Source organism: Pseudopodoces humilis, chromosome 2 (assembly GCF_049639895.1).
Source record: "Pseudopodoces humilis isolate 2021_Gansu_Grassland_sample_001 chromosome 2, ASM4963989v1, whole genome shotgun sequence".
Classification (NCBI taxonomy): domain Eukaryota; kingdom Metazoa; phylum Chordata; class Aves; order Passeriformes; family Paridae; genus Pseudopodoces; species Pseudopodoces humilis.
Genome location: NC_142201.1, coordinates 59,655,699 through 59,670,720, shown reverse-complemented (window position 1 = coordinate 59,670,720; position 15,022 = coordinate 59,655,699). Strand labels below are relative to the sequence as shown.

The window sequence follows — 15,022 nt, the reverse complement described above, 5'->3', positions numbered from 1 at the left end:
AGCAGCCTCAGGGAAAGGTGTTACACTATGGATTTTATAAGAACAAGTTTTACAAGTTTTCCAGATGTTCCCCATTGTTTATTTTATAAACATCATAAACATTGGCCATTATTAGCACTAATATGTCTTATTAAAATTCCTTGCAAACTTGCTGCGAACAGATGGGTGACGTTTTTCCTTTACACATGCATATGCCTAAGATTGCTAGGCATGGAGATTCTGAAATGAGTCTCCCTTTTTCAAAGGAATTGATCTGAGGAATGATTTTCATGCATCTTTTTCCATTGTTGTTCCACAGTTCTGCATAATTGGTTACAATATGTCAGTTGCTTTATGATGAAGAATTTGAAAATACAAGATGTCCAGAATAGGTGTGTGTGACCTATTAAATTCTGCAGAGTGACAAAACCCACTTCTGCTCTTTTTCAGTGAGGATCCAAAAGTCTAGTGTAATGCTGCAGCTGTGTGGCCGTTTGACATAAATATTACAGTATTTTAAAAATACCATGTGGCAGTCCTCTCTCATGAACTAGGTCAGATGTCAGCTTGGAGCTGACCATTCTGGGTTTTCTTTGCAGTCGGAAGAGAAAAATAAGAATCTCCATGGAATGAGTCATCAAACTGACCTCATGGTGCTCTTCCAGTGAGATGAATCATCCTTTGGATATGCCAGTTTTTCTCTGCTGCCCATAGAGGATTCACAGGGGGCCTAGCTCTGAACCAGATGTCCCACTTTTTACGTGCCCTGTTCAGAGCAGATTAATCCCACTTACTGTGTACAGCATAGATGCAGACGGCTGTAGCATCAGGGAAGAACTCAGAGTTAGATAAAAATGCCAGCAGTGAATGTTATGGGGAGTGAAAAAGAAAAACTGGCTTCAGGTGCACTCACCTGGAACATACACACTCACACACATACACACACTCTGTCTTAGTGGGTCTCTGTAGAAAATACTTTCTTATTAATGAGGATTACTGTGACCAGAACATTTCATCTTATGGCCCAACTACTAAAGAAATACAGGCATTGAAATCCCTGCTACGAATTTGTGCCTTGAGGTATTTAGGAGATTACTGAGCAGATTACCCCTAAAAATTTGGGTCAATTGCTCAACACGTGAATTAATTACCTGATCAAGGAACTTGTGCCAGGATAATCTGTGAAATAAAGTGTATTACTGTTGTCACATCACAAATTTATAGCACCTGATTTAAGTGCTACAGGGAGTCTTAGCCTTGGTATGGTGCTTCTTCAGTTATTTAAGGGATAAAGAGAGAAAAATGTCCACTTCCTTCTTTTTATTAAATTACTTGATTTTTCTAGATTTCAATTTGTGCTTAAAGTATGGATTGTTTTCAAGGACTTTGGATAGGTCTGTCTTTGTGGTCTGACATCTACTTTACTTCCGCATCTTAGATACATGTAACACTGCCCCCTGATTTTCTGTTAATCTGTGTTGCGTTTCCTCCCAAACCACCTAACAGCCTAAGGTTTACAGATGTTGACTGTCATGTTTAAGGAAAATGGAGGCCCTAGAGATATCCCTTTTGGGGTGTTGGTGGTTTTTAGACTACATCAAAGCTGCAATTACCTCCTCTGACTCTATTCTCCATGCACTGTGAACTTTGTCTACCTCTTACTGAGTTTTCAGACTATTAAATGCAGTCTCCCTTGACTGACAAAAATACCTATAGGTCAATAAAAATTCCATATTCAAAAATTAATTTGATATCTAGAGTAAGACACACAAGGTGGTGGAAGTGTCCCAGTATACAATTCACTGTAATGAAGAGACATCCCCCATGACTGGTTACTGAGCAGACTATGACATTCCATCATTTTTGTCCATTTTACTAATGAATTAATGGACTTAGTGGACTCTGAAACCAGTTCCCCATCAGAGACTGTGAATCAGTCTCTCGTGTGCCTGTGGGGGAACAGTGGGAGTGTGGTTTTTATCATGGAGCCCCCTGGCCAGATTTTATGACATAGAATCATAGAATCAGTAAGGTTGGAAAAGACCTCCAAGATCATTTGAGCCCAGCCCTTGAATGAATACCACCATGCCAACCAAACCATAGCACTAAGTGCCATGTCCAGTCATTTCTTAAACACTTCCAGGGATGGTGCCTTCACCACCACCCTGGGCAGCCTCTTCCAGCTGAAGAGTGAATTTTTTAACAGTGATAAAATTCTTCCTGATGTCCAGGATGAACATGAAGAAGGGGGAATGGCTTTAAACTGAAAGGGGACCAGTTTAGATTAGATATCAGGAAGAAACTTACTGTGAGAGTGGTGAGACACTGGAAGAGGTTGCCTAGAGAAGCTGTGGATACCCCACTCCTGGAATTGTTCAAGGCCAGGCTGGATGGAGCTTTGAGCAAGCTGGTCTAGTGGACGATGTCTCTGCCCATGGTAGGAGGTTGAAGCCAGATGATCTTTAAGATCCATTCCAAGCTGAACCATTGTATGATTCTATGGATTATGATTTACCTGCTTTGCCTGTGGCTAAGCATCTTCAGACCTTATTGGTAAAACAGGAAGTAAAGTTAGATTCAACTCTGAGCTGATTCAGTAGGCCTGTCCATTTAGGAAGAATCAAAGGTTTGAGGATAAGGCTGTGTGTCATGTGCCCCTTTTTGAGAATCACACAATTGTCACATTGAGTTTTCTTTCTACTAAAGGACTCCAGAGGTATATTTGATTACATTGACTTTTTATCAAATAGGTGGTAGGTACCTGATACAAATTACACCCCCTTGTCCAAAAAAAAATAAAAAAATTGTAGTTAAATAGTTCTGAAGGGAAAAGCATTCTCAGTAGACTGAATATAATTCTTCTCCTTTCAGATTTCTTCATTTTCATTCTCTGATCTCCCTGGATATGATTTAATCTGTTTTAACATTATCAGTGCCTTCACAGATAAAATCTGCTTTTTTTTTTTTAATATTAAAAAAGTAAGAAAAATGTTACAAATCCTTTTTGAGCTCACTTCAGAAAGATGATTGGCATCAGTTTTGTTTTTCTCTTTGCAGGTTCATTTCAGAAGTTGCTCTCTTGCTTTAGAAAACATAGAATATACATTGATATAATGGTGATTGCTAAAATCACTGTCTCATCTGATTTGCTTTAAATTCCATACTTCATTATTTTCTCCCAAAAATCCTTCCATTTTTACTATTCTCATAATACTAAAAATTAAGCCAGTTTCATTACAGATATTGAAAACATGCTGGTTAAAATTCTCTTAACAGTCAGATCTTTTATATACAATCATGCTTTCCAGAGTATTCTGTGAATTGCTCCACATTAATAACAACTTTTAAAAGGATTTTCCTGCTCTTTAATTGTCCAGCCTTACAGTCTTTCTTTCCTTTGCCACTGACTAATTCAAAAATATGAGCTTACTTTATGTGCAATTTTTAGGTCATCATTAAGCTCTTTGTGAAAGAGATTGAGTCATATAATGTGTTTTTACAGCACAGCCCAGTTCTCAGCTGGTGTCATAGAATGCCATTATAATACAAAAACATTAATCATTCATGCCATTAGTTGCCACTATTACTTTCTACCTTGATGCATTTCTAAAAAAGAAAAAAAAAATTAAGTACAAAATAACCTCTACAATCCATCCAGTTCCTTTTGTTAGCTCATTTAGTCAGTGTGCTCTTGGCTTGTTTCTATACTGATAATTTGTCCAGTAAAGCTCAGCTGGATCTCTTTATTCTTTTTTCAGTTGTCCTATCTATGGGATTTTATATCTCATACACACATGTTCCCAAAAACATTTCTATAGAAGATGCTGTGGCAGGGGCAGAGAACAGAGATGAAAGACTCCATTTTTATTTTACCTTGCATTCTTGTAGTTCCTCCCTTTCTTTTGGCAGTATAACCTTTTGTGGTTGCAATTTGTAGTGTTTCGCATAGCTCATTCTTCTGTGTTTCATTCTCTTTGAATTTCTGCATTCCTTCTATTGTCTGTAGCTTTCACTCCACCTAAAGTCAATATGAATCTTGATATCGATTTCAGCATGACCAGAATTTCAACAGAAGCTCTTCTGTTACTTTTAAGGGGTTTTGTTTTATAATGTAGTCCATTAAATATGCATGGTGTTTTGCAGAAAAATAAAAGCACTGCCTTCCAAGAGATTTCAGTCTATTTTGACAACTCATGCCACTTGCCTGGAATCTGCATTTCTCCTAGATGATGACACCAGGTTCAAGGCAAAGAAGCATGTGCTTTAGCCACGTGGAAATCTGTGCTTGGTTTTGATTTGCCTTGCTGAATAGAGACAAGGTTAAGGGCCTGATGCGTCACAGAACTGAGCTGTAAATGTTCTGTGGAAATAAAGGATGAAGGAAGAGTCATTAGGCAAGGAAGAAAGATGGAGGTTTCACCCAAAAGGATGAGTTGGCTGTGCATACCATGTGGTCTGCACATCTAAAGCTGTTCAGACTGCTTAAAAATGATTGAATAAACCTTATAATTATGAATAATCCTATGCAACTATGAGTGATTGAAATACTTGTTCCCTTCATTGTGCACTAGTCATGCTTCATGTCAAATCAATGGATTTGTTACAAATTATTTAGTTTGTGATTATGACAGAGATGTTATGGGGCAAGTAAAATGTTTTGGAAAGGGATAGACTATGTGGGAGAGAAAGATGGACATGCACAGAAGGAACAAAAATACAGAAGGAAGAAGTCATGGCAGGCAAGGGAACATAAGGTATAGCAACAAATGGAGAAGTAAATTTCACACCTAAAGTGTGTGAGACAATTTTTTGTTTTGATTGCCAGAAGAGGCTATGGCGTTAAAACCTCCTCATCCACATCTTTATCCTTTTCCTTCAGCAAAAGAAATCATATTATGCCCCAAACAAATATAGTCCTCCTAATCTCCCTAGGAACACTTTAATCTGCTAGATTCTTGCATAATTATTACTTCACTTAATGGGACGTGCAATGTTTAGTCGCATTTATGATGTTCCTACATTGCAGAGTTCCTTGGGAGTTCTCTTTTTAGCCAGATTTATTAAAAATGGTAGTTCCCACTTTTGCTATTTTTACATCTGGGAACTGAAAAGAAAGGTGTGCCTAACAAGAAAAGAAAGAACAGCTAATTACTGTAGTACTTTGGGCATGGTTTGCAATCTTGTCAAGCCAATGAAGAAAGCAGGATTCACTTCATCTTCCTTTGAGTTGGAGGGGGGAAGTTGAGGTTTTTCTGGTTTTGTTTTTTTTTTTCTGGTTGTCAACACAAGGTCCATAAAGTCCATTCAGTAAAGTAAGATGGTGGCATTGAAAGAGCAGGTACTGTACATTTGTACTTGCCCTACTGTGTTGTGCTGGTCTGATGTCAGGCTCCTGTGTTTTGAGAAATGACATGAAGGTGAATGGTCTTGTTGAGTCCGAGTGATTTATCACATGGCACGGCGCCAACTCTTGCGGTTACACTAAGCTGTCAGTTTCTCTGTTGTAAATTAAACCATGGTTTCACAACCTAGAAGATTTTCAAAGCTTAAATTGTAGACAGATTTTCCAGCAATGCCTTGCAGGGAAAACTGGGCTATCTTTAATTAAATTGATTTTGTTGGGTTTTTTTTATTATTTCAAATTTTAGCAGGGAGCATCCTATTTCTAGAACTATCAATTGCTGATATACATGCCTCAGACAAATTACTGCACAGGTTTCTGTATGAATCCTATAAATTGGGCACTTTTAGTATCCCCATAATGCTCCTTCTTCCACTGTTCCCCACTGGGTTTCTTAGCTGAAAGAAGGAGGAAGAAAAACAATGGCTGCTGACACAGGATTTTGATATTCTTACAAGACATGGGGTTATAGTAAGTGTTGTGGTATAAGTACTTTTTTTTTCTTTGTCTATGTGGAAGGATCTCTTTATTGCATTAGAAAGAAGTATTTCTTCCTGCATCACCCATGTATAGACCACTGACATTCACTCAGCTTCTTAATAACCCATACAAACAGATTGACTAGGACCACTCTGAGTCAGATGGAACAGGAAGAGGGACCAAGCATGAACCCACACACGTGCCCTGCTCTTCTCAAATGCTAGTCAAGAGGAAATGTAGAAGTAATTTAGACAGAGGACATTCTTTCTAGTATTCAGATAGGTGAGATAGGGTAGATGGAAGAGGAAAACATCCTTCTTCCTCTGGTAAGTCGTGTAATTGCTCTCTTCACTGCTGAGACCTCTGTACCAGGATGATACCAGAAAAGGTGAGACTGCTAGAAAGGGATGACCCCCCTGACTCTGTCTGCAGGGTTAAATAAAGCTGAGTGTGTACAGTATACTGTTTGTCTGTTAGAAAGTTGTTGCTCTGGGTCAGCTAGTGTTTTCCTACAAAATGTGGTACAGTTTAGAGTTTGATACAGGCCAAGTAGTTTCCCAGGAAAACATCTTTTTGGGAAGAGAGAAGTGCTGCTGTGCAGGGACGACACTCAGCATGTTGTGCATGTGGTTTCAGGGAACAAGAATGGTCCCTGGCAGTTTTTGATGGCTAGTACAGATGTAGTTATTGGTAGAAGGGCAGGTTGAGGAATGGCATCCTTGCAATCTGACCACCCACACAGCAAAATTATTTGGGAGATAAATCACTGTAGGCACCATTCTCTCAGTCTGTCCAAAAAGGTGGAATTTGGGGATATAATAGTGAAGTCCTATGGTTGTCTCCTTTATCATGTTATTCTTAAGGAACCTACAGGCATCTGGGCAGCATGCAGACCAAATTTGTCTGATAGAGTTGCAGATAACTGTGGATTTTAAAAAGTGTTTTTAAAAAACACAGACAAACAGAAAACCTGAACAAAACCAAAAACAAAGTGAAACAGCTAAGGCATTTATTTGTGGCAGGTGAGATATTTTGCATAGCTGTCAAAACCTGTATCTTCATTATACAGTCTATAATGGCCTTTGCTTATGTATCCAGCTGTGGTCTACTTTACTTTAAGACTCATCCCTTGCATTATCTGCAGTCTTCCCCAGGGTGATATTTCCAACTCTTACGTTTTCCTCTGCTAGTCAAAGGCAATCACATCTGTTTCTCCGTCTGTGGCATGAGAATTGAGTAACAGGGAGAGGCTGCAGGTTTTCAGCTCTAAAAGTGAGAAAGACAAATTCTTTTTTGAAAGTAAACAGTACCGTAACCAAAAGAATGAGTGTTTGGCTGAAATTAATTAAAATAATACATTTTTCATTACTCTGCAATCTGTCTACCATTTCGCTTACTAATGTCACATGTCATTTACGTATTCAAGTTTTAGCCTTGGACTTAATGCTAAGTTCTGTTCAGTTCATTACCAAATGCCTTTCAGGACTGTTGCCAGAAGTATTCTCTTCCCTATCCAAAACTGACCTGGAGACTAATTCATTCACTACAGCATCCAGCCTTGACTACTGTAATTCCTTGGTTTGCTGGGCTTGGAGCCAAATCGATTGGCAGACTGCAGCTTAGTCAGAATTCAGCAACAGGGCTTCTGACCCAAACCACGCCAACTCTATATCCTCCCTGTGCTGCGACTCTATATTTGAAAAGTGTGTTATACATTTACTGTAACAGTTTCCTTTACACTGTAATTTTATGGGTGGAATTTTTCTTTTACCCTTCATGTCAACTGTCGCACTCTTACAGAATTTTTCGGTGCTAAATTGCTGTATATTCTACTCTGACACTTGCAGTAATTTAGTGCAAAGCCATTTTCATCCTGTGTCCTTAATTGGTGGAATTTAGAGTAAAGTTCTACGTGAAATCCGATTCTTTCTTCTGCCAGCCAAGGCTTTTGTTTTTATTCTAGCACATTTTTTTGTTTCTATTTTGTTTCTTTTTTTCTATTATAAATTATATATGTTATAATATATAGTATAAAATAATATGCATGGCAGCTTATAATGCAATAAGCAAAGGAAAATTGAGTGCTTCTTAACTCCTGAACCCAGAGGTAAATTTCAGCCTTCACTCAATCATGTATTTAAAATTGACTCCTTGATAAATGTAATGCAGGGTGAAAGTGTTCTCTCTACCTCTTAATCTGCAGACGAGGCTACACTTTGGTTCTCATTGAGTTTTGTTTTTCTTTGGTAGTACAATTTTCAAATATCTTGTATCAAATATTTTCTTGCTCTGGAGATATTCTAGTTTTGCATTTAGTACAATCTTCTATTCAACTTCTGCAGGCATTGTTTAAGGGATTTTTGCTGTTTTTCTGGGTTTTTGCTCTTTTGCTGTTTTTTCTAGAGTTGTTTTTACATTTATACCTGATAGCAATACTTTTTCCAGGTAGCATTCCTTATGGCAGCAGAAACCAAGGCTTAAACTTTCTATTAATGTACTTACTGTGAGCTGGCACCTCTAATAAAATGTGTTGTAGTTACATTACCTTTGTTAAACATTGGCATTTGCATATCACTCTAGGCTTAGTTGTGTGGGTCTTTCTAGCTATTTATAACACAGCAGAAAAACAATTAGCTAATAATCCTTTGTCCAAAACACGCCACTTAAATTAGCAGCCACAGAATAAGTCTTTAGGAAAGATGCAATAACTTACATCCTGTAAGTTATATTGATGGGAAAAACATGACATGTTATGGACCCTTCCAGAACAATGTGTTTTTTTAAATCCTAATTTAGTAAGGAAACAGCTTTGCATATGGTCAATGAAAATTTGATATAGCATAGAACTCACTAACAGATGTTTGACAATGAATATTTCATGTTACTTAATAATTCTACTTACCAGTCATAGTTGACACTACAGTGCATTCTGGAGTTCAAGGTGCCCTAGAGAGATAGATATGACCTGCTATATAGTTTTGGAAATTTCTTCCTGGAGATCAGAAAATAATCTGAAAACCATGGTCAGCAGTGAGACTCAGATTATGGAGATATCAGCCCAAAATCTGGGGCCTCTCTGGCCAAGTTTTACCCAGACATAAGTTAACTGGGGAATTAACATGAGTGAACTGGGGAATTTCTCAGCTAATATGGGCCTTTCATGGCTTCTCCTTAGGGGTGAATCTACCATTCCTATGGGCTGTGGTCTGCTGGATCATTTACTCATACAAATCTGATCCTGATCAGGAATGGGTACATCACGTTTTGTCTTCCAATTCCCCAGAGCCACAAACATTATGCCAGCTTTAGGCTTCCAAGGTATCTATGGGAAAACAAATGAATCTTGGTGCAACAAGAACAAATGTGGCAGAGCAGGTTTACACTAAATTGCCATCTCATAGCACATGAATGCAGGATTTTGATGCAGTACTTCCCTGTACTGTCAAACCAAGGCCTTGGCTGCTGTTTAGCTCTAATGTCTTGGAGACCTTTTATGTTGGAATTTGCAGAGCTTCGTAGCCTAGATTGCTGTGAATATTGAAATTGCTATACATACATTGACACTTTCTTTGAATAGAGCACTGGCATGTTGGTCCTTGATACATACTAATTTAGTATTCTCCTCTGCATTTTCCCTTTTATTATCCCTTGATGCCTGTTTCATAAAGTTTCTTTAAATGCCTTGATTTTTAGCATGTCATACTCATACTATCCTACCTCTTCTTACTTTTTGATTCCAACAAGTTAGGTAAGTGAAGAAGGTCCTCTTAATATTCACTTTGTCTACTGCAGTTATACAAGAAGAAGCTGTGGCATCTTCCTAGCTTGTGTTTCCATTGAGAAAAGTTTCTGAAATGATCAGATAATGACTTTTGATAAATCTTAGCACCTGTTCACATAATGGAAATTAAACACTTTAAAGTTCAAATGTTTTTCAAAATTCAGATGATCTTATTAATACTTATTAGTGGAAAATGGCAAACCAGCTCTTCCTCGTATCTTTGTGAATCTTTTCTACTTGAATTTCCACTTGCAAACTGAAAACAGATTGTTAATTAAGCAGAATTTTCTGAGCACCTGGTCATCAACAGAACGACAGTAATTAAATTCTAGCCTCAATTTCTATACACATAATAATAGAGTGCTTTACCATTTTCATTCTTTTCAAATTAATTGAAAAAATATATGAAGCATTATTTCCTTGATACATCCACTCTTCAGTCTAAGCAAGTTCTAATGGGCTGAAATTATCACATCTACCTTTAAAAGTTGAATGCCTTGCAAATGAATAAGATCACAATAGGTCTGAGGCACTTCCTTTATTGTAAACTACCTACATGGATTCATTTTAAAAGAAACTGAACTACAGTTATTTTCTGTGACTTTAGAAGGTAATTAATCATTCTTGAAAGAAAAACTTCCATTGAAAATGTTGTAATCTTCTGGAATCTAAAAGCATAGAAGAGAAGAAATATGCTCAAATGAGAGATTAACTTCCCATTCTAGAGGTGAAAGATTCCACTTTAGTAGGTGAGCTCACTGTTTTAGGAAGGATAGGTTACTATGTATAATAAGATCCTCTACATCTCCGACTTTAGGAAAGAATGAGAGAAGCTCTAGATCAGCAAGATAACAGACCAGGGCAGAGGGTGTTACAGCACTCCCACCACCACTTTTCAGTGAGAGGAGCAAGAAGTGATGCAAGCTGCAACTTGATAAAGAAAAGACATTGTTTTCACAGGAATCTAAATAGAAAGATAGGAAAGAACCTTGTCAAAGAGTTGAAACATTTTTCAGTTTGACTTCATAGGCTGGCACAGCTGCTTATTCAGTAGCACAGCTGAGGTTGTTTGTAGAAAATCTGGGTTTATTGGTGTTTTCTTCAGTTAATTGTTCTGGGATCAAGTTGGCTTACATCTTGGCCAAATCATTTTTAGGCAGGTCACTGTTGTGGAATGATAATTTTGCTAGTAACTGAAGAGAAAGAAAAGAGTGTTGAAAGGAAAGCTTCCTCAACTGAGATGAAAAAATGGCTAAAAAACTTGAGGATCTTAATGATCCTAAATAACTGATCTAAATATTGATGTTTGGCTTCAGAAAAAATTCATTAGAGTTGAATGAGGAAAGCCTATTTCACATCTGTTCTTCTTCTTATATGGAAGAAAAAAGTGTCCGTGTAAGTAACCATACATAGGCCGTGGAGACAGCACTGATCCACCACAGGTGAGCCATTTGACATTGAATAGAGGAGAAGCAGCAGCTGTGGCCACAGAGTGCAGGATTGATGTACGGTTTAGCCCTTCCCACCTGCTGACAAGCTCCCATTATCAGGTAGTCACCCTTCAAAGCAGAGCCTGCCAGCCCTCCACTCTTCTGTTCGTGCAACCTGCTCGTCTGCACGCTGCTGCCGCAGGGGAACGCGTGTCAGGTGGATGTCCCGAGGTTATTTCTGTGGTCACACACCTATTGCACACACGCAAAGGCGTGTGCCAGCACAGGGAGTGGTAGCAGACATCACAGGGAAGCAGCTGCATGCCTGGCTCTTGGTGCATAGTTAAGAGTTGTGTATACTAAAGTTATGGAGACAGACTTGAAGGGAGACATCTCCAACATTGATGCAATGTAAGTACAAAAGACACGTCATTGGATGGATATTGATGATGTTGTTTCAGTAATGACATCATCCATAGACTCCTAGTGTCTTTGCTTTGCTTCTCTATAGTGATCACAACATAAATTGCTTGTCTTGTTTGACTTCCTTGTTCACCAAAGTTGAGCAGATTGTCGCCGTTTTCAACGCTTCTACCAGACAAAAAGCTTGGGACCATTTCTCGAAGGCCCAGCGAAAGAACATAGACATTTGGCGAAAGCATTCTGAGGTTGGTGATTTTATTTTTACTTTCTATCCATCATCTCACAGCTGGATTGACACAGAACGAGTGTGATTGTAGCTGGACATAGTGTATTTGGCAATATTTACAGCTACCATTTCAGCTGTTAATCAATTGGCCATTTACAGTCTCGTCTACAGTATGAATTGCTCCCATTGCTCTCATTATGGTAATAGTCATTAAATAGCATGAAGACAGGGAGCAATGTGTTTTTATTTTTTACGCAAAATTTGGGAAATCATTAGAAGATTATGTTTACTATCTAAAATAATGAACTGAAGTAGTGAAATTCAGAACAATATTTTCAAATAAGGAATTTAGGAGTCATCGTGATCTGTTTTTAAAAGAAGAATTCTGTGGCAAAGATTTTTTTCCTTCCATCTTATGGTCATTGTAAGATGACATTGAGTGAAAATAAAATAAAAAAATTTCTTTCCTAAATAATGACTTAAGAATATTAAGTCCATAACTGTGACCTATTCCTTCCCATTTGTTCTATGTTTATCTTTAAAAAAGTAGATACATCGCTTGTGTTGATTCTAAGTATTATGCTTGCAAAGAAACCAGTATAAATGTAATCATACAACCACACAGAGTTAGCAATGTGGGACCATGCATGTGTGACTGTCATAAGCATGAGCAGAGGAAATGGGATTCTAACTCCCCTTGCTGTGTGTAGCAGCAAAGGAAGTGCTAGACCTCATCCTGTGTTTTGGTCATCCAGCTTTCGATTTTAATTCAGTATATACGCTATGAGCCTGTATTTTAAAAAGTAAGTACCGCTGTCTTTGTTTTCTTTCTTCTTCCTTTTTTTTTTTCTAAATTTTAATATGAGCAATTTACATAAACTTGGTTTACTGTCATGTGGTACAGTGTGTTGATTGTTACTATCACAGTCCTCTAAATGATTTTTCTCTGTGTCAGAATAAAAACTTTAGAAGGTAAGGTGCACTTATTTAATTATTTTGTAGTACACTTGTAAAATAAGTGTTGTACACTTAGTTTGAGAAACACTGAAGTGCTGTGATATAAATCATTTGGATAACATTTTAAGTGTCCATTAACTAATGCTAAATTACAGTTGAATACCAATGGCACTAAATGTAACATCCATATGAATACCAAATGAATACTTTATTATCAGTGCTATTATGGTGAATACAAAATTACTTCAATAATGGGACACTTAAAATAAAATGTTAGCATAATTTATTGGTACAAACTGTATTTTGCATTTTGTTCACAAATATTTCATATACATAGTGGATAGTGCCTTTGTTCAATTGAAAGTTGGGAAGTTGGGAATTGATGTTTGTCTTATCTTTTAGAGAAATATGAAAATATCATTTGCTAGTAGATTATTTTAATTTTAATAAGATCATCCCTTCTTAAACTAACATTCTGTAAGGGGATGTGGTGTGTCATTCATTTGCTGGTTTCTAAGTATTTAATAAACTGAAATGTATAAGAGTTGGACTTTCCAAAAATGTTAATTCTCTACTAATTTTTTTCAAAAATTACTGCCTTTTGTTTTTCTAAGAGGACAACTAAAACAATTCAAAATTATGTAAAGCATCTAGTTAAACCAATCTATTTTGGAAATGCCTGTTTTTCAGATCTAAAATGTGATGGAAATAAACCAAATAGTATATTTGATTTCAATTGTATCTTCTAACCATGGTATTATCTGCTGATTTGTTTAATTACTTGATCACCTTCCAGTTTTTTTCCTGAATTTAGAAGAGCTTTGCTAGAAACCCAAGGCAAAGAAAAGACTTGTACACATAAACATTCTGCATAGAAAATTATTGACTTTGCTGATAATGTAGACACTGATGCATCAAGGACATTTGTCCACTAATGAGGGAGTAAATGTAAGCTGATGTCTACTCATGTATGCAGTGTTCTTCTCCAGGAAAATGTGCAGGTGGCCTTTTCCAATCGAGCATTCAGAAATGTCTTGCCAGTGTCTTCCAGAGTCACTTCTGATTTCATTAGACACTGGTTTACAATTTAGCCTTTTAAAAACATTTTTTTTTTTTTAATTTGAAATCATTCCTCTGTAAAACACCCACTAATTAGATTCCTTGCCTTTGCTGGGATTAATGAGTACAGGTACATTTTTCAGAATATTTGAGATCTGCCGATGAACCAAGGTTGCAGCTCAAGAGAAACGCCTTCCCTTTTTTTCACGCAGCCCATCTCTGACAGATTATTGTTAATTGCACAGAGCTCTTGTCGGACTCCTCAATGCTGTCTCCTCCTTCCACACGACTCTCCCTTGTTTCAAAGACTTCAAACCACCTCTTTGGGAATTAAGCTCTTTGTTGGCAGAAAAATTAGCTGTCTGCGGGTGGACAAAGCCTACACTAATCACAGTGCAGCATCCCCATGTTACACCTGACAGGATTATTAGGACAAAATAGAGTCCTCTCAATCTTCTCAGTGCTGCCATTAAAAAGGCAGCCGCTACACCCTCGCCAGCCTTTCTACCCAGAACAAAGACTGTCTAGACTCCCACAAAGCCCGCGTGCCTGCTGATCCTTTTCCTGGTGACATGTGCAGGGGCTGCCTGCCTGCCCTTGCAGCGGTCACCCGGAGACCGAGCTGTCCCTGCTGCTGCTCATTTTGGATCAAGATGCAAAGATTTTCAGGCCAGTGTTGTGGGACTGGGTCTTTTAAATCCAAGGCAGTCTGTGCATAGGGACAGAGGGTGAGATTCCTTTGACCAGCATGAGGCACTTACAAATACACAGCTCTTCATCTGCATTGTCTCCTCTCAGCTCCCTTTGCAGTCAGAAGACAGAACGAGGCATTTTTAGGGTGTTGATATACAATATACAATACAATATACAATGTACAATACAACTTTGTTTGTTGGAGACACCTACATTTGGCCAAATGAATCATACCCCCAGGTGGTAGAGACAAGCAAGAATTAGCTATCCCTTAAGCAGGCTGACAATCTTTTTATCAGTCTGCTTTATACAGCAGTTTTAATTATTATCCCTGATGTTAAAATATTCTCCTATTTTTAGCAGACCTAAAGATCACTCAGTGGGGAAAGTCACTTTTTCTCTTGTTTTCCCTGAGTGTTACCATTGATAAACTCAGTTCTTTCACAGGAAGAATTCCCTGTGCTACTGTTTTTGTAAATATTCATACACAAATATATATGATTACAATGATAAATGATGTATAATTAAAATCAGATCAGTATTAAAAACAGATACTAAATAATGCATAATGACTTTATGGAAGTTAATGCTGA

General features: G+C 37.6%; 1 protein-coding gene across 8 annotated transcripts in view; it reads left to right on the top strand.

The window, feature by feature from the left end:
• The window catches only part of ENOX1 (ecto-NOX disulfide-thiol exchanger 1), a 307,218-nt gene that overhangs the window by 229,348 nt on the left and 62,848 nt on the right, over positions 1-15,022 (top strand). For all 8 annotated transcript variants that reach the window (XM_088068185.1, XM_005516390.2, XM_088068196.1 and 5 more), the window contains one exon: positions 11,633-11,739. In XM_088068185.1, the coding sequence (XP_087924311.1) occupies positions 11,633-11,739 (107 nt within the window). The remainder of the gene's footprint in view (positions 1-11,632; positions 11,740-15,022) is intronic.